Raw genomic sequence first — 20,061 nt, 5'->3', positions numbered from 1 at the left:
AAATATAGCAAACATGTTTTGAAAGCAGCGTGATTGGCGGTGATGGGTGATTGGATGTAGGTTGACTAGCTTTGAGAAGAGATCCGATCCGATCTGATATGCCTCGTGGTTGATGAAGGAACCCTAGCGTGCCAGAGATATGAATGTCGGTCATGGCGAGAAAACTCTGGTATAAATATGCCGACTCAAGACCGAAGATGATCGATGATGCTGCCAAATGATTAAGGTGTCGGATGTTGAAGACTGAAGTGAAAAAGTGCAATAGAGAGCCAACCAGTCGAGGAATCCATTGAAGATCATAGAGATTGAGTGTTGGAGGTGCAATCGGTATGAGGGTTTGGCAGAGGCAGAACTGGCAAGGTCAAAGTAATCGGTAACTGCAAATTGAGTTGCAGTGGTGTAAACCGGTAGTGCTAGAACCTGCAGAAAGGTAGAGAAGGAGTTGCAGTGTAGAGTGAGCGGTTGAGGAGATCCGACAGGCCAGAGAACAGTGTAGAGTTAAATCGGCAAGTGGAGTAACCGGCAAGCAAGAAAACCGGTAGTGATCAGAGTTCAGAGTACCGACAGAGAAGAGGTAGAGGCTGAACCGGTAAAGAGTGAAGGAGAGGAGGATCTGAGTGAGCAGAGAATCGACAAAGAGTAGAGTAGAGGAAGAGAGGTTGAGAAGAGTAGAACCGACATAGCAAATTGATTGTGAGAGATTACAAAATTCATTTGTAACTGGGATATTACATTTATATTGATATATGTAATTGTAATCATTGAGTTGGAGCTCAGTGCAGGGGTTGGTGCCCTAAAGAAGCGGTGGTGCTCCTTGGGTTGGCACCCTAAATGTTGTAACCATTGTTTTATTGTGAGGTTGGATTGGAGCAGTAGTCTCCAACAACATTTCTCACTGAGGTTTTTCCCATGTTGGGTTTTTCCTCGTACATCCGATGTTATGTGATGTTCCTTTTGTGTGTGGTTGCATTTGTCTCATCCTCCTATCTCACTGATATGTTTACCCTGTGTTAGATCTGCTAACCGGTATACACCTTTAAGGAGCAAAATGGTTAAAGTTTGGAAACCTTGTGTGAGTGTGAAGTGAGTAAGTTTGTAAAGTCTAGATATCATGAATTCAATCATGAGTGAAGAAGGGTTGCTAATTTTAAGGTCACTTCAAGTGCTTCTCTTGAGGAGCGAACTTTACTTCATTTACACCCCTTATGGAGCGAACTTTTTGCACTTATCCCATAGAGCGAAACTCATCCTAAGACCTCATGTTGAGCTTGCTATCATGTATTGAAAGTTGAGAGAGTAAGTGAAAGTGAGCAAAGGAGAGTTTAGTCTTGATTTGAAATACACTTCATAAGCTCAGCCTCAAGAGAAACTTCATCTTCAAGGTCAGGAGAGTGAACTTCAACTTCATGTTTGGAGCTACAAAAGTGAACTTCATGAATTGAGATACATGAGCGAACTTCATGTTTGGACGGAGATGAGCGAACTTCATCTTTGGAGGGAGATGGGCGAATTTCATCTATTCCTAAATAAGAGTGAATGTCCTCCATTTGCCCAAGAGGTGATATAAGAGTATTTACCTTGAGTCAATCTAATCTTCAGTTGAAAGTGAACTTCATAAAGTCAAGCACATGAGCGAATTTCAAGAATGAAGCTACATGAGCGAACTTCACAATTTGAAGTATATGAGCGAATTTCATATTCAAGCACCTAAGGGCGAACTTCAAAAATCAACCCACATGAGCGAACTTCAGGTATTGAGCAACAAGAGTGAACTTCATAAACTAAAGCACATGAGTGAATTTCAAGGATAGGCCTACATGAGCGAACTTCAGGAATCAAGATATACGAGCGAACTTCATGATGGAAGGGAGATGAGCGAACTTCACAAATCAGCATAGATGACTGAATTTTCCCAAAACAAGATACAAGACAGCTAATAGATCATTTCCTAGAGCTAATTTGATACTTTAGCATGCCTAGAAGTTAACTTCATGTTTGGAGGTACATGAGCGACCTTCATGTTTAGAGGTAGCTAAGTGAATTTATTAAGATACAAAGGAGAGTTTAGTCTTGATTTGAAATCAGCTTCAAGAATCAAGATTGGATGTTTGGAAAGAGTCATTTTGAGTTGAGAAGATGGAAGGTGAAAGTTCAAAGATCACTTCATATGAAGCAAGGTCAAGATGAACTTCATGAACTGGGGGTTAGAAGTGAACATCATATACTCACTCTCAGAGCGAAATTCCTATAGAGGCCTCTCCTAAAGGTAGTTCGTCATGTTGTCATCAATTGATGATTAAAAGCTTTAAAGTTGAGCTCATAGAATGAAGATAAATGAATGAAAGTGAGTTCAAAGGCAAGATAAGGGTAACTTCATGAACTTTGGGGGGTGGAGTGAACTTCAAAAACTCTTCTCTAGGAGCAAAAAAACAACTTCAAGTGCTCATTCATGAAGGCATATTCTCTTTAAATCCTCTTATCAAACTTGCAAAACGCATAAGATCAAAGGATATATCGAGTTAGAATAACTATCAAGGTTATATATTATGTATTTGATATCATGTTTGTTTTGTTTTGCAGATAAGAGAGGATGATGATTGCAAAGCAAAAAGGAGAAAGATTGTAAGATCTACATCACCATGCAAGGAAGAAAATTTCATTTACAAGCATAGAATGCCCAAGAGGAATCTCAATTCTCACAGCACTAGGGAGTCACGGAGAAAGAATTCTAAAGAAGAGCAGCAATTGTGCCATCAAGAATTTGTTCTAAGGCACATCAATACTTCAAAACCAAGATCTATACCTTGCATTTCCATGATTGAAGCATTCAAGAGGACACTTTCAGAAGAGTTAATGAAAGTTAGAAGATCATGATCACCGCTGAAGCTAGATAATGTTGAGTATCAAGAAATATTCCTTCATAATGATCTATCAAGCCTACAAGTGCAAGTTAAAGGTGGAATCCTAGTCATCATCCCAGTTACTATCTCTACCAATCGAAGAAGTTCCACATCAGCATGTCTAGTTGCAATGTACCTGACTCATCCATGATGGCACAAACTTCGAGGCACCTACCCTTATTATCTATTGGTCATGCCAAAGTGTTGTAATCATTTCATTGGCCAAATTGAGTTTGTTGTAACAAACCCTAATTAGGGTTTGCATTGTAAAATCTCGGCCATTGATCTGAGCCATTGAATTGTATTGAGAGCATTATAAAAGGCTCAAATCTCTCATTTGTAATGGTGAATAGTGAATGGTTAGCGAATAGTAGTAGGAGAAGAATAGGAGATATATTAGAAGTTAGAGTAGATTAGGAGAAGGAAGAATTGTTGTTATGACTTGTAAATGAGAGACTCTTTTCATTGAAGTTGTGGTGAAATTCGTTATTTCAACAAGCCTCATGGTTCTACTTCTCATTTTGTTTTCATGTTGATTAGATTGAATGGAAGAATTTGTCGAATGCATTTGTGTGGAATCCATTTAGTCCATATCACTAGCCTCTTGCTGATTGTGAGTGTGCCTTGCCTGGTCAGCTAGAGTGATATGAGGTTAACTTTAAATTGTTATGCGTCCATTGTTTATTCATTAACTTGAATGGTGATCAATGTTCTGTGGAAATGATTTGAACATCTTTGAAATATCCTTAGAAGATTGCACTGAGCTTGTGTCAAATTGTTCAGTTTGATGGTGAGGCCTTGCCCAGTAGGATTCCATCTATTCATTCTTCCATCTTCTTACATTCTAGGTCTTAGAATAGACTCTCTCAACCCTTCATCTTTTGCCCTTTTTTCAATTCAAGCTAGTTTAGGACAAAAAGCATCACACGATTTCAATATCAGATGATCAAGTTCCAGCGGTTCAAGCGTTCGACAATTCAACGTAAGTCCCTTTGTGATACCAGCAATCACATCAACCAACTGTGCTTATCCACAAGTCGTGACTCGACATACAAGGACCTTGGAGTTGTCTCAAGTGATCCTTGAGCCAATCTTCAACATTTGAGAAGCTTTGTTCAAGAGAGGATAAGGTACTTTTGGTTATTTTATTCTGTGTTTGCATGTGCATAAAAACACATCAACAGGAACCAACTACGCATCTCGAGAAGCTCAATGCGAGAGAATTTGATTGAGGAGAAGCATTTTGGAGGAATAATAGGACATTTTGGCATTGAAAAACTATAGCTTTGGTGAGTGAAAGATTTGTAATGTGCCTTCCTTAGACAGTCCAATTGTTAGCATGGGTTAGCCTAATTTTAGGGTTCCCGTGAGCAGATTGCCAGTTGCACTGCCACATCCAATCATCATCCTTGGACAGGTGACAACATTTAGTTTTCAATTTGGGAGTTCATGTGGTGAATTCGAGGATAAATTTGCATTATTAAACTGAAGTGCTTTCTTAATAAAGTATTAAGAATAAAGTGCTTTCTTAATAAAGTGAATAATTCTACTTAAATGAATAAAGTGCTTTCTTAATAAAGCATTTTTAATATTATAGTAAAGGGGACCACCTTGGGCCATGTTGTCTAGGAAACATAACATAAGTTGTTTTTAAAACAACTTTAAATAATAAAAGGGAGCCTAGAGAAAAGGTACTATCAACATAGAGGAAGGCCAAGTATTTTAATAAAACTTTATAAAGTGTTTTAAAATAACGGATGGAAACCCTAAAAGGTACGTTTAGGGTTAAAGGCTATTAAATTGACATGTTGGGGTTTCTTTGTGCATTCATTTGGTCATTTTTACATCAGCTATTTTGGAATTGAGCTCTACAAATGGTTTTCAGCAGTAGACAGGTTTTCAAGGAACAAAATCTCCGTGGGGATCAATGAATTGGATGCAAACCCAATTCATAATCGTGGGGAATTCACACATGATTCCTATTTGTGCTTCATTTCAAAGTACTATCAACAAATTCAAACTTTACCTTGCAGAGTGAAGAGAAACCCCCAAAGGCTGCCTTACCATTCCTTGGGCCAATTGTACCTTTTCCTTGCTGTCTGTACCACTTGCAGGCCTCAGGGTGCACAAATTGGGCTGTACATCTTAGTAGAGGGTTTGAAACTGGAGTATTCTTCATTGTTATCACTTTCCAACAGAGACTTGATGAATTCTTCAGGCTATAGATAACAAATGGGGTTCGGATCAGTCATTCATTGAGGAAAACTTAGTAAATTCAATAATCTTGCTTGTAGGCCAAGCACAAGCAATTTTAGAATATTTGTTTTTGTTAATTATAGTTGGTGCAAATTGTTGATGTATGTAGCCGGCCTTAGAAGACATTAATAGTCGGGCCCTAATTGGGTATCATATGTAACTTGTGATTAAGTTAAATCTAACTTGCAACTAAGGGAGACTCATATGTAACTTGTAATATATAGGTCTGACCCAATCCTTGACGCCAAAAGTATATGGCCGACTTGAGGTTTATTAAGAGGTATTGATTCATATATATGCAAGGTCATGATTGCATCAATAGATATGATTTCAATAACATGAAGGTCATGTAGCATGCTCGGGGGTGATGATAAGAGCTTATTGTCTATGGTTGGGAAGGCAACAGATCTGATGTTTGCCTGTGGTTAACAAGCACTACCTTAAAATCAACATGGTATCAGAGACAAGTCCAGACTAGGAGCCCCAAGCACACGAGAGGTGTGGCTTAAGGGGGGGTATTGGTGTTGGAAATAAGCCACACCCGGTCCGACGATGGATTGGTCCAAGAGGGGCCAGTAGCTTAGTGGTAGAGCACTCCAGTAGCGTATGGAAGGTTCTAGGTGCGAGTCCTAGCTGGTCCATGTCTCAACATTATGGTATAAGAGCGGGTTCCTTCTATAGAGCCTAACCGCTTGAAGGTAGATCTTGTGCTTTTGAGGGAGCTTGTCACTTCAGCTTTAGAGGAAGCCTGACATTTCAGCTTCGGAGGGAGCTTGAGGAAGCCTAACATTTCAGCTTCAGAGGGAGCTTGAGGAAGCCTAACATTTCAGCTTCAGAGGGAGGTTGACATTTCAGCTTTAAAGAGAGCGTAACATTTCAGCTTCAGAGGGAGCCACGTCATCATGAAAATTTTGTTAATGAGTTCTTCTCTGTGAGGGAGAAGTTCAAGGTGCAATCCCTTGTTAATGAGTTCTTCTTTGTGAGGGAGAAGTTCGAGGTGCAATCCCTTGTTAATGAGTTCTTCTCTGTGAGGGAGAAGTTCGATGTGTAATCCCTTGTTAATGAGTTCTTCTATGTGAGGGAGAAGTTCGAGGTGCAATCCCTTGTTAATGAGTTCTTCTCTGTGAGGGAGAAGTTCGATGTGTAATCCCTTGTTAATGAGTTCTTCTATGTGAGGGAGAAGTTCGAGGTGCAATCCCTTGTTAATGCATTCTTCTCTACGAGAGAAGTTTGAGGTGAAAGCCCTCGTTCCACCCTCTGTGAGTAGGCATGGTGGAGATGCATTCTTCTCTGGGAGAAGTCTGAGGTTAGAGCCTTCGTTCCACCCTCTGTGAGTAGACATGGTGGAGCCTGTTAGCCGCATTTATTGTATATGGGAATACGACTAGTTAATTAAGTTGTAATTGGGTTTGTTAGTTAGCAGTTGAGCGGTGGTAGTTGCGGTGCGACGGTTGGCACTCGCACCCCCTCGGTATCTTTATATACTTCAGAATGTAACTTGCAACACACGATTATGAATGGAATAATATCTCATATCCTTGTCTGATATCTATGGCGTTATTATTTTGCATTACGTGCTTTATGTTTTAAGTTATTCACCCGAGAGGGTAAACATTTGGCGCCGTTGCCTAGACGTACTCAGGAACGGAAGACGCGGATGGCGCACGGACACGATGGGCCTACCCGTTGGTGAAATAAACCCAGAGGCCAACGACGCGCGAACAAAACTTTACACAGGAGAAGACACGACAACGAGAGAATTTTCAATTTTGCTCCAGGTAGCCATCGAGACCTACATTCGACGAGAGGCGGCGGAGGCGGAAATTCCACCAAGTGTCGTGTGGACAGCGTTGGAGGTTAGCTCGACAGTAAACCGGTTGATGAACCACCTCCCACGGTTGCTTGCACAGGCATCGCTGGCACAACAGGCCCGCCTGGAGGAGATTGCCTAGGAAGAGCGACGACAACAAATCCTGCAACACTACGAAGAAAACAGCCGACGGGAAACAGAACGAGATTGCGCCAGGCCAGGAGGGAATTGAACCTTGAACTTTTTATATTCAAATAAAAGTGTCATTGACACGAGTTGTATTGGAGGAATTGAATTAATAAAGACGTGTTTTGATTTATGTATTGTGAGTTATGGAAATGTGCGACAATTAATGCCCAACCTATTGAATAAAGATAGAAATAAAAAAGCAGAAACGGACGAGTGGGAGGCCGCACAGAAAGCCTTGATTCTGGAGTAGCAAGTAGAACGTAGACGGAGGCTGAGGCAACTTGCCGAAGGACGACCTGTCGAAGGGTGGCTCGAGGGGAACCAAGGAGGTGTCACGGAGGGTGCAGAAGCCGACGGAAATTTTTATGCGTCGCCAAAGCATCGTAGGATGCGGAGCCACGAAGAGTTTCTGGAAGAAACAAGGTTACGGCGAAATCTAGTCGAGGAGACTCGGGATCAGTTTAGAAACTTATCCCTTACACCACGGAGTGAAGATCACCAACGAGAACTAGGAGTGGGCGCGGGTGAGAGCGAAGGGGAGGGCAACCGTATGGCTGTAGGTGCGACGCACGGCAGGCAGAACACGGTACCACCAGTCACCCACGCAGGACACACCACGGGCGCTGGAGGAAGCGGCGCAGGGGCTCTGACACAGCAACAACCACCGCAGGGGAGACGACCCCCATCAATGGCAGGTAAATAGAAACTACCGAAGTTCAATGGCGACGGGAAGGAGGATCCCGTTCGCCATTGTCGAACGTGCGAACCATATGGTCAGCAAATGGTGTTATCGATCAAGATGAATGGGTAACACAATTCCCAGCAACCTTGAGGGGAGTGGCCATAGACTGGTACTCAGATATGGACAAAGCTAAAGTCGACACATGGCCCGACCTGAAGGAGTTTGGGATAGAGTTTCGTCTCCTGAGAGATGACAACGAAATAGTCGCCGAGATCTATGGAACGAAGCAGAATAAGAACGAGACAGTGCGAGCTTATAGTCGGTGGCTGAAGGAACTACTGGGAAAAATGGAGAGTCAACCAGCAGATGGGTTGAAAAAGCGATGGTTCGTGGAGGGACTAAAGCATTCCGTCCGAAAGAAGATGAAAATCGTTCCACCTACATCGTATGAAGACGCATACAATAGAGCGATGGATCTCGAGAGCGAGACCAAGAGATCGAAGAAAAAGAAGAAGGATAGCTTGTTCGAGGAGGATGACTCGTCACAGGAGAGCAGCAGCGACAACGAGGTTGGCAAACGGGTGCAAGCGCTCCATAAAGACATGGAGCGAATGAGGAGGGAATTCAAAACAATGAGAAACACCGGTCGGACCGAAGGGGACATATGGTGCACTGAGTGCAAAGAGGAGGGGCACACAAAGGGTACTTGCTAGAAGAAGGCATTTTGCGAGATTTGCCAAGTGATGGGACACTCCACCAAGGAGTGCCCATACAACATGAAAACCCGGAACACGCAAATGAACCAGGTGTTGTTCATGGAGCAAGCCACAACGTCCGCACCAGCGGGTACGGGCCAACAAACAAACACAACGGCATCATTTGGAGGATACCGGGATAACAGACGCGGCAGCGGAAGAAATAATAACAATAACAATAACAATAATAGAAACTGGATCCAGCATGAAGCCAAAGGCCGGCCAATGATCCAGTGTAGGGCCTGCAATCAGTGGGGACACTTCGCTCGCGATTGCACAAAGGAAGCCAACCCTCAGCACCTCTGCCGATGGTGCGGGCCAGGTGACCACGAGGACGCAAATTGCCCGAAGCTTGGTGTCAACCTTCTAAACATAGAACCCACGAAGGCAGAAATGTTGGCAATCACAAGGGCGCAGGCTAAAAAGGTTGCCTACCCAAATCCCCACACGGAGACCGAGAGAGTGCGGGAGGCAAGAGACAAGATTACAAAGGAAATGGCCTCACAAGGATAGAACTAAGGGAGACTCATGTGTAACTTGTAATATATAGGTTTGACCCTATCCTTGACACCAAAAGTATATGGCCGACTTGAGGTCTATTAGGAGGTATTGATTCATATATATGCAAGGTCATGATTGCATCAATAGATATGATATCAACAACATGAAGGTCATGTAGCGTGCTCGGGGGTGACTCGAAGAGCTTTTCATCTATGGCTGGGAAGGCAATAGATCTAATGTTTGCCTGTGGTTAACAAGCACTACCTTAAAATCAACACAAATAAACTCCATTGGAGTCATTGGACATCCTTGGACGCTCGTCCATTGTGTTCTATTGAAGAAATCTTCAATAAACCCCCTTTCTGGTTAGGCGTTGGACTACTAGTATGCTCATTGTGCTTTGGTGGAAAAGCATTGGTTTATTGGTATTTGTTCATGATTAAACCCTATGCAATCTATTGGTAACAAACTTAAGCAAAAACCCTCAGAAAATCAGTCTTATAACCTCTAAACAGCAGCATAAGAATCAGAAAAATTCAGTATAACCTGTTCAAGATCCCAAGCCAAGTTGCACTGAAATTTTCTGATTCTTATGCTGCTGAATGGAGGTTTTAAGGTTGTTAACTGAGTTTTATGCTTGAGATTTTGGTGCCAATGGTTTGTATAGGGTTTAATCATAAACAGTGCCTATGAACCACAACTGTGGAATTCTAAATGCAGAAATAAAATTGGCTGATAATTAATTTCAGAATTCTGATTTAAGAGCAGCAATATAATAATTTTCAGATTCAAGAAATCTAATTCACCAAGACAACTAAATTGCATACCAAGGTTCCCACGCCTAGTCTGGAGTGAATTTTATTGATTAATTGAAAGAGGAACACAATCTATGAGCTCCCAACTGCTGAAGGTGGCTCCAAATAGTTTTATAATTTATTTGCTCCCACAACAATTACCAAAAACAAATACTGGAAATCTACTGAGCCCCAATGTTGTCTCCTAGGCAGGATTATTCAATTTACTGACAAAAACAACAATCTGGACTAAAATCAACCCTTGAAGCTTGCTAAAATCATCAATTCTCTGTAAGAAGATGCCAACAATGAAGATCATACAAGTTTCAACCCTTATTTGGGCTGGTACGGTGAATACTTGCAGCCTGGAGTCTGCTGATTGGTACGGACAGCAAATGGAAAGGTAGGGTTGGCTTAAGGTTGCACTGGAACATTGATATATGCTGATAAAAATCTCTGATCTGCAATTATATCATTATATCTCACCGCTCTAGCCAAATCTGAGTGCAAATCAGCCTATAATGAAGTCCAATGATGCTTAGATGAAGACCCTGTGTAGGTCTTTCCCATGAATTGCGTTTCCATCCAATTCACAATTTCTTCAAGGGTTTTCATCCTCAAAGAACCTTGATTTGTGGCTGAAATCTGCTCCAACTCGAAATTGCCAAAATTCTCACATAAAAATGAATGAATGGATGAATAATTGGCTGCCCCCCATGTTACTTTATTCTCTCAAAACCCTAATTCGATTTTAGGGTTGTCTTTCCATAATTTTCACTCTTTAATAATGCCTTTATTTGATTTTTTAATCAAATTATTTCCATCCTCTAAGAAGTACGATCCACTCCAAGGGTCTTTTATTCATGACATAAGTGGCCCCCTTTTTAAAACAACATTAATAGTGAGTGAACGTCTAGAAAAGAGGGGAATGATAAGAATTATAATTAGACAAGACTAAAATGAGTTGCCAACTTTTATACATAAACATTTTACTTACATACTAATCATTACAATCAACACAACTTAGTCAAAATAAATCCAATACTAAAGAAAATCTGTCTTTATTTACCTTTCTTATATCATTTACACCGAGTGAGCATTATTTTTGGCCTCAAATCTATAGGGATGTCCAGAAGTTTGTTCAAGACTGCAGGAATTGTCAAGTGGCTTAAGGGACCAGCCTAAATACTGGAGTGTACCAGCCTCTAGTAGTTCCAAAAAGGCCTTGGGAAAACATCAACATGGATTTTGTGTTGGGATTGCCAAGAAACCAACAAAGGTATGATTCCATATTTGTGGTAGGTGACCGGTTCTCTAAAATGGCACATTTCATTCCTTGCAAGAAAACCAACGATGCAGTGCATATTGCTGGCCTTTTATTTCAAGAGATTGTGAGTTTGAATGGAGTGCCTTGGAGCATTGCTTTAGATTGGTATATGAAGTTTATTGATATTTCTGAGAACATTGTGGAAGAAGATGAAGATAGACTTGAAGTTCAGTTCCATATTCCATCCATAAACAAATGGACAAACGGAGGTGGTGAACAAAAGCTTGGGAAATTTGTTCACATGCTTGGTCGGAGACAAGGTAGGGAACTGGGATTTAATTCTACTGCAACTGGAATTTGCATACAATAATTCAGTGAACTGGAGTACAAGGAAAACACCGTTTGAGATTGTTATTGAATTGCATCTTAAGGGAGTTGTGGAACTTAGAGACATTTGCTCAAAGGATAAAAGGAGTGCGAAGGCAGAAGAATTTGTAGACCACGTGGAGATTGAGCACAAGCAAGTCAAGCAGCATTTGGAAATAATGAATGGAAAATGCAAAGACCGAGCAAATGCCAAGAGACTTCATAAAGAGTTTGCCATAGGAGGTGAAGTCATGGTGTACCTCCGGAAGGAGAGGTTCCCGGTAGGCACATATGACAAACTGAAGATGAAGAAGTTTGGAATGTGTAAGATCATTTAAAGATTTGATTCCAGAAATGCTTATGGTTGAGTTACCGAAGGGCATTGGCATATCACGAATCTTCAACATTGTAAATTTCTACCAATTTTGTGGAATGTAGTCAGGTAGGTACGACACGTAAGCCCCTCTTTAGGATCAGTTATTGCAACAACATCCAAAGCAGATAGGGCAAATTTTGGATAGTCGGACTAGGCACAACACCCAAAACAAAGAGTATAGGTAATATTTGGCCAAATGGATAGGCAAGTTAGTGGAGGACGTGACATGGATCTTAGAAGCTCGATTGGAATGACTTGGATCATTCTCGAAGCTGGCAATGTGCGAGGTACACTTTTCAATTAACCTTAGGGGTTTGATGCAGGAGCATCTTGGTGAATCTTTCCGCATTCTACTGCAACAACAAATTTTCTATGTAGATTGGAACAAAGACATAACGATGACTTTGCTACAACATACCTAGCTGGCAGCAAATGTGGACTTATTTTCAGGAAGATCTCTTCACTAGAAGTTCACCTTGTGAAGCAGCTTGAAATTGGACCTATGGGAGGTAGCGTGCGTAACTCCTTCGTACCTTGCAGAGTCGTCATTGCTCATCACATGGTAGCTATGTGTCAAGACAACCTGCAAATGGATCCACACCCCTTCTCATCCCTTGGTGCTTCATCTTCTACTTTGGGTCAACATATACATCTCATTGAGCATTTGGCTTGGGGCCTATTTGAGGCCAAAGAAAATCACTTCTAAGGCTTGGAGCTAGTATTTAATCATTATCTAAATTCAGCAGAAGCTAGCTAGAGAGTTAGGGAGTTAGGAGATAGTGAATTAGGATCTGGAACTAATTTTGCATGTAAGTTGGTAATAGGCCTATGAGCTTGCAAGTGTGGCCAATGGGCCTATTTGTGATCGCATATGAGAGGGCCCGAGGGCATGTTCTATTTTGTTTTGGATTAATAAAGTTGCACATTTCTTTCAATTGCTTGAGTTGTGTTGGAATCTGTTGCAAGGCTGGACAATCCATCTCAGACCCTCCATCCATGATTGCATCACTTTTTCTTACAAAATCTGCACTATCCTTCAATTCATTGACACCCCTTGGGCTATACCCATACACAATGAAAAACAAAGTTTTTTCCTACACTCTTGTTGTTTGAGTTATTGTACACAAACTCTGCCTAAGCTATTGTCCAATCCCATTGAGTTGGGTTGTTTCTATTAAACATCTCAGCAAATTACGCAAACAACTATTCACAACCTCAATTTGACCATCAATTTTTAGGATGGTATGCTGTATTAAAACCCAACTTTTTCCCAATTTCTTCTGCAAGGTGCACCAAAAATGTTCTACAAAGTTTGTATCTCGATTTGAAACAAATTTGTATCTCTTTTTGAAAAAGTGCTCTTAGGAAAGCCATGCAACGTATATAACTCCATGAAAATAACATTGCTATGTGGGATGCATAACTACTGTTGTGACATAGCATGAATGTTTTATTTTAGAAAATCTATCCACAACAACAGAACTGATTCATTGCTTCTTTGTGTTTGAGGTAAGTACTAAGACAAAATCCATACTAGTGTGTTTCCACAGCCTCTTTGGTTTTGGTAAAGGCTGATACAGTTTCCTGTTCTTCTTTTTTGCCTTAGCTTGCTGGCAAATTCTGCACCTTTTCACCATCTTCATCTCAACATTCATACCCGGCCAATAGTATCCTTCATTCAGCAGTGCTGCTATCTTGTCCACACCAAAATGTCCTCTCAGAACCCCACTATGCTTCTCTCTTATCAAATTTTCCCTCATTGACCCTTGAGGTATACATAACTTCTTCCTCTTGAACAACAATCCTTATCAATAAAGTATTCCAGCCATATAGTTCTATCTTTTTCTACCGGACTCTTACAAGCAGTTCAAGCCTCCTTGAAATCAGCATCTCTTTTATACAATTCCCTCTTAGAATCAAAGCCCACGACATTTACATGCAGCTCATTTAAAAACAAACACCTACTCGAAGCATTAGCTTCCTGGTTAGATTATCCACTCCTATTTTTCAAAACAAGAGAATAACTTTGTAAGAATTCAACTCAGTTCGTATGTCTTTGTTTTAGCTTACTTTGGCTATTAATGAATTGCAGAGCATGATGATCTCTATACATTGTATACAGCATGAACTCTTTTGTCAGCAATTAATGTCTCCATCTGTTCAATGCTTGTAAAATTGCATAGAACTCTTGATCATAATATTTGTTCTTTGCATCATTCCGTTTTTCACTAAAGTATGCTATATGTCTGCCCTCTTGACTCAAACACACTTCCAATGGTTGTCCCACTTGTGTAACAATTAACTTGGAAAACTTGTCAAAATTTGGAAGTGCTAACATCTGTTGTTGGGTTACTTTCTCCTTCAACATTTGGAAACTTCTTTCTGCTGTAGCTGTCGAAACAAACTCTCTTCTACTAACTTTCATCGTCTCCATATTGGAGTACAAATCCCACTGAAATTCCTAATAAACTTTAAATAAACAATTGCTAATCCAAGAAAATTCCTTGCTTCAAACGTACTTCTGGGCAAAGGCCAACCTATAATTAGCTTGACTTTCTCAGGGTCCATTTTCTATGCAATTACATACGAGGTTTAGCAGATAAAAGAGATTTTATAGGTTTCTTCTAAAAAGTTGGTAACATATGCAAATTTCTTGTATATAAATGCAAAGGTAAACTAGTTTGAAAATCATGATATAAAAATGAACTATTCTTGGATGAATGATATTTGATCAAATTCTAGATGATAGCATCTTACTTCTGCTGGAGTATAATTAGGTGTCTGCCTGTACGCATTTCCGGGCAGATATATATTCATGCATTAAGTTTGTAACATAGGCCAATTTCTTGCATATAAATGTAAATGTAAACTAGTTTGAAAATTATGATACAAATGAAGTATTTTTGGCTGAATTATATTTGATCAAATCTAGATAAAATGTTACTTCTGCAGGAGCATAAATATGTATCTGCCTGTATGCATTTCCATCATGTTTAATGTAAATTAGCATGTTTAAAATTTTAAATCAGCACTTACCTGTTTGAGTATACTTATTGAAAGTCATGATTTTTGTTGAAACGTCTTGATGTCTCATATCTCTCTGTTTCCTTACAGGAACACCCCTCTATATGGCTCCTGAACTGGTACGCGAGCAACCTTACAATCACACCGCAGATTTGTGGTCCCTTGGTGTTATCTTGTAAGTCTACAAACCTTCATTATGTCTTTTATTGGAAGCACTGCTAGAGAAAATATATTTTTCTTAGTGATGACTTGAGCTCTCAAAAGTGCTTTCTTTAGGCGCCTCCTTGCTAAATTTGATTATGATTCTGCAATGTTATTGATTGCTTTTAGTCACTTATGATTATGAATGGGAAGTTTTATCTCTAGTTGAAGAGAAATGACTTCAAACAAGGTTGTAGGGTTTGGAAGCAAACTCACTCATAATGCATATTTAAATTATGTTTTGTAGAAAAATATGTAAGTGGTGATGTGGCATGAAGGCCTTTACTTGGTTCTTCCTTTACAGTTGTCAGTGATAACCAATTCAATTCTCGATTGATTTGCAAACCTTAGCAAATGTTCTTTTCTTTGGATGTATTACTGATTCAATGTTCAATATTGATTTCATGATCCCCAACAACTCAGCACTACCAGCCTCCCCTAGGGCACCCCGTCAAAGTTATGTTCAATTCCACTTTACCTTATTATTCTTGGTCCTATCGTTCCTTACTATGTTTTGGCAGTTTTCAATTATGCTTAGACTTGCTACAAAAATCATCTTTTGGACCTGCGAGTCTGGTTTTTTGTTAGCTCTAGTGCTACTGTTGAATTTGATCCAGAAGCTGGTACCTCAACTTTGGTCATGTCTCAGGTAGCCTTTGTTTATCTGTACATTATATAGAGATCCTTAACCATGTATGCTTTCATTCTTTCCAAATAGAATATCTTGTAAAAAGTGTTTTTGTCCTAAAGTGCATATAAATCTAATAGTGGCAATCCTTTTTAACAAGGAACCATGTCATATAATTTGAGACAACCTCTTGAAAGAAGTTTTTATTTTTACTTTTTTTCTTTCTACTAAAATAGAGTCTTATTGCTAAGTCTTTATAACATGATTGAGAAATTAATCATTGTTGTTGTGTGTCTATGACTATGGACTTACAAAGTTCCTTGAATTGTATTTCTTAGATATGAACTGTATGTTGGTCAACCTCCATTTTACACAAATTCTGTTTACACACTTATCCGACACATTGTCAAGGTACATATCACATTGTTTGCCTGACTTTGCTTTTTCATGAAGTTTGGTTTGGAATAAGTTTGAATTCATTTTGAATTATTGCTTGTTATGCAATGAAACAGGACCCCGTTAAGTATCCTGAAAATATTAGCCCTAACTTCAAAAGCTTTTTGAAAGGCCTTCTTAATAAGGTTAGTAACAAGACTAATCTAAGCATCAAGAGATTTGTGAAGTTTGTAAAACTAGGATTACTAGTTTCAATAACTTTAAAAATGAAATTCTTGTATTGGATATCTATCTCATGTAGGTCTCACAGAATCGATTAACTTGGCCTGCCCTTTTGGAACATCCGTTTGTAAAAGAGAGCCAAGAGGAGATAGAAGCTAGAGTAAGGCTTTCTGTGGGTTATTGCCACACAGACATCTATTTCACAATTTTTGTTTAACAGAAACCAACTTTAGATATGAACATTTATATTATCTTATTGGTCAAGGATAATATGTACTATGAACATTTTAGTTTGATGGTGAAATTTTCAAAACACATTCCAACTGAAAGTTGTGGAATTCTTAACTTTGCTTGAATATGTTTTTGAAAGCAAAGTTCAGGAAATGCGTGCGGCAACTGCTGCTGCAAGAGGATGTGATGCAGCCTGGAGAGGTGAAGTCAATGTTAAACTTCCATCACCAGCCCGAAACATTGGCACTGTACCTAATAGTAGTCCGATAGGTAAAGCCAGTTATCTCTTAAATCTAAATTTAATTATCAATATAACAATAGTGGTTTTGCTTAGTGGCTTTCTGGCTGTATGGAATTCAGGAAAGGCACACACAGGTGATGCTTGCGAAAAGTTTGTTGAAACTCCTGTTAGTGATCGCCCAGCACTTGTCCCGCGCCCATCAAATGATAATATTCAGCGGCAGCAACAAAATGCACTACCATCTCAAAGTCCAGCTCCTTCAGATGCTGGTTTGTTTCTTATAATCCCATTTATTTGTAAGCTCTGATTATAACTAATGTTTGCTTTACAAATCCTGTATTAGAGTTTGCAAGTAGCAAATATATGCTTTTTCATTCTAGAATATATTGTATATATTTGAAAAACTCATTAGATGTTCAAGGTTTCTTTTCTTTTTCTACATGGCTAAAATATACTGATATTACTCTGTTCTGTTTTTTGTTCCTACTAGAGGAAATTATAATATGAGGACTTCCAGGGCAAATCATTTGACACTGAACACTGGGTGAATTCTAATTTTACTTTTTAGTGTTTTTGGGTTGAGTGTTCTACATTGCATCATCGACTTACAAGAAATACAGCTGTCTAGGACATAGAAAGCATATGTCCCATGAATCTCAATCATTGCTTTTTTGGACTTCCATAATGTTGGACAAAATGGCCCTTACAAAAGCATGCATAATTTTTGCTGTTAACATTTAATCAACTTGGCGTCTATGCTTAGCATATGCTTTCTATATTTGAGTTTCAACTTGTCAGACATCTGTCCTGTCAACATTTATGTGGATAGAAGTCTGACTGGCTTGTGATTTGTAGATTGTTGACCTGTTGATGTGTATTTTGTACACGACCAAACACAGAATAAAATACCCAGAGGTATCTTACCCTCTCTTGAATAAAGTTTCCGAATGCTAAAGATATTGCAAAAAGGATCAATCGGAGAAACTTCAAGGTTCTGTTATGTAGGTTCTCTACTCGTGGATAAGCTCTTTGCGGTACGATGTGATTTTGCTGGAATCACAAGGGGACTTACACTTGATGACTGAACGTCTGATTCGCTTTGAATATTACTGGAACACAGGATTTCACTAGTCTAGATTTTGAAAAAAAAAGGAAAAGGATGAGGGCGAGGAAAGGATCTAATTCTGACACTAAGAATGTAGGAGCAATGAATGACCTTTGATGAAATTCTAACTAAGTCTTGTTTTGACATCCCGGGACCATCTCCACAAGGTTAGTGCGATCTTCGGAGGAAAGCTTTATGATGTTCAGACCATTGCTACAGGCATAGACACCATCAGGCTGATGCATGTCAATGAAGAAGCGACAATTGAAGTTAAGCTTAAGCTGAATGATTCCAGTTGACTACACAAGGCAAGTCTGCAATCAACAAACTGCTAGTAGTATGGATATACGAATTTCACCATCAATCAAACACATTTCTTCCACTCATCTAATAACATGAAATCAAATCTGAGAAGTATAGAGACCATGCAAATTGTTGAATCGACCCATAGATTTCACCATTTCTTCAATGAAGTTTACAAGTCTTTTACAACAACATCTTGGCAACAATCTTTGCCTTCTCTTTCTATTCTACTCTAATTACTATACTATTAACTGACTTATCCACTATTTCTAACTATTCACCTTCTAACTCCTGACTAACTATCAGCCTTAGAAAATAAGGAGCCAGGGCTTATATAGCGCCCTCAATACAATTCAATGGCTCAGATCAATTTGAGATCAATGGCTGAGATTTTACAATGAAAACCCTAATTAGGGTTTGTTACAACAAACTCAATTCTGGCCAATGAAATGATTGCATTATTTGGACACATGTCTTCTCTGGAATATTCGACCAATGGATAGCCGGGGTAGGTACATTGAAGTTTGTGTCATCTTTGATGAGTCAGGTACATTGAACGTGTACATGTTGAGGTGGATCAACCCAACATGGAGGAGTGATGACTGCGATGCCACCTTGCCTGACACTCGGAACTTGGTTGATGTTGAATTTGATGATGTTGTGAAGCTAGCTTTAATTAACTCTTCTGAAACTATCCGCTTCTTCAACGAACCCTTGCTTTATCTTCCTTTGTCTTTGATGTGCAGGATGGATGATGTACCTTTCCTTTGAATGCTGGACTGGAAGAGGTCATCCCTGATGATGCTGGATTGGAGAAGGCCGTCCTTGATGATGCTAGGCTGGAGAAGGTCGTCCTTGATGATGCTGGATTGGAGAAGGTCGTCCTTGTTATGGTCTTCTTTCCTCTGCAAAACAAACCCAAAAGATGATTAAGGACACATAATAAATTCATTTCGACATAGCATTTTATACCTTAAATCATCAACAAGAAGACATCAAAATGAAGTTTGCTCAAGATTCTTTCCAAGGACAGGCTTCATAAGAATTTTGCCCTGGACCCTCTGGAAGGGTCAGGAGCAAATTTTGCATTCCTGGCTCAAATTCTTCTCACCTTGTGATCATACTTGCTTAGATACATGCCCAAGGACGTCCTCATTCTCAACCAACACCAAGCTTGATGTAAATTTGGGGCAAAAATGGAGGTTTTAAGAATTTCGCTCTGGACTCTTTGGAAGGGTCAGGAGCGAAATTCAAGCTTTAGGTCTTAATTCCTCATCTCCTTCACTTCAATTCATTTGGATTCCCCCACATTGAATCCACTTCCCAACTTGGCAACATTGGTTTGATCTTCACAAGGCCTAAAAAGTCAAATTCACTCAAAAACCTAGCCAGGGACAGGACCTATCCAGAATTTCGCTCTGGACCCTTTGGAATGTCAGGAGCGAATTTTTTATTTGTAGCTCACTTCTCCATCATTTCAACTTCAAATCACTTCACAAGGCAAGGAAACACTTCTCTTTTCTCATCCAACTCCAGTTTGACTTAATTTGCAAGGAGAAAAAGGTGATTGAAGAATTTTCGCCCTGGACCCTTTGGAAGGGTCAGGAGTGAATTTCTTCCTTTAGCCCAAAATCATCATTTCCGGAGACAACAATCAACTCAAGGGCAATCTCAAGGGCATCTTTCACCTTGACCTAGGCATGGTTTAGCATAAATGTGAAAGGAATATGTAAATTTTAGGATTTTCGCTCTGGACCCTTTGGAAGGGTCAGGAGCGAAAATCTTGTTTTAGGGTTATTTCCTCATCCTTTCAA

General features: G+C 39.7%; 1 protein-coding gene across 2 annotated transcripts in view; it reads left to right on the top strand.

The window, feature by feature from the left end:
- LOC131041805 (serine/threonine-protein kinase TIO) overlaps positions 1-20,061 on the top strand; it is a 114,222-nt gene that overhangs the window by 82,429 nt on the left and 11,732 nt on the right. For both annotated transcript variants that reach the window (XM_057975020.2, XM_057975019.2), the window contains exons 8-13: positions 15,011-15,095; positions 16,088-16,160; positions 16,262-16,330; positions 16,447-16,527; positions 16,748-16,868; positions 16,959-17,108. In XM_057975020.2, the coding sequence (XP_057831003.2) occupies positions 15,011-15,095; positions 16,088-16,160; positions 16,262-16,330; positions 16,447-16,527; positions 16,748-16,868; positions 16,959-17,108 (579 nt within the window). The remainder of the gene's footprint in view (positions 1-15,010; positions 15,096-16,087; positions 16,161-16,261; positions 16,331-16,446; positions 16,528-16,747; positions 16,869-16,958; positions 17,109-20,061) is intronic.

Source organism: Cryptomeria japonica, chromosome 7 (assembly GCF_030272615.1).
Source record: "Cryptomeria japonica chromosome 7, Sugi_1.0, whole genome shotgun sequence".
Taxonomy (NCBI): domain Eukaryota; kingdom Viridiplantae; phylum Streptophyta; class Pinopsida; order Cupressales; family Cupressaceae; genus Cryptomeria; species Cryptomeria japonica.
The sequence above is the reverse complement of the archived record's forward strand: the minus strand, read 5'-3'. Positions and strand labels throughout refer to the sequence as shown.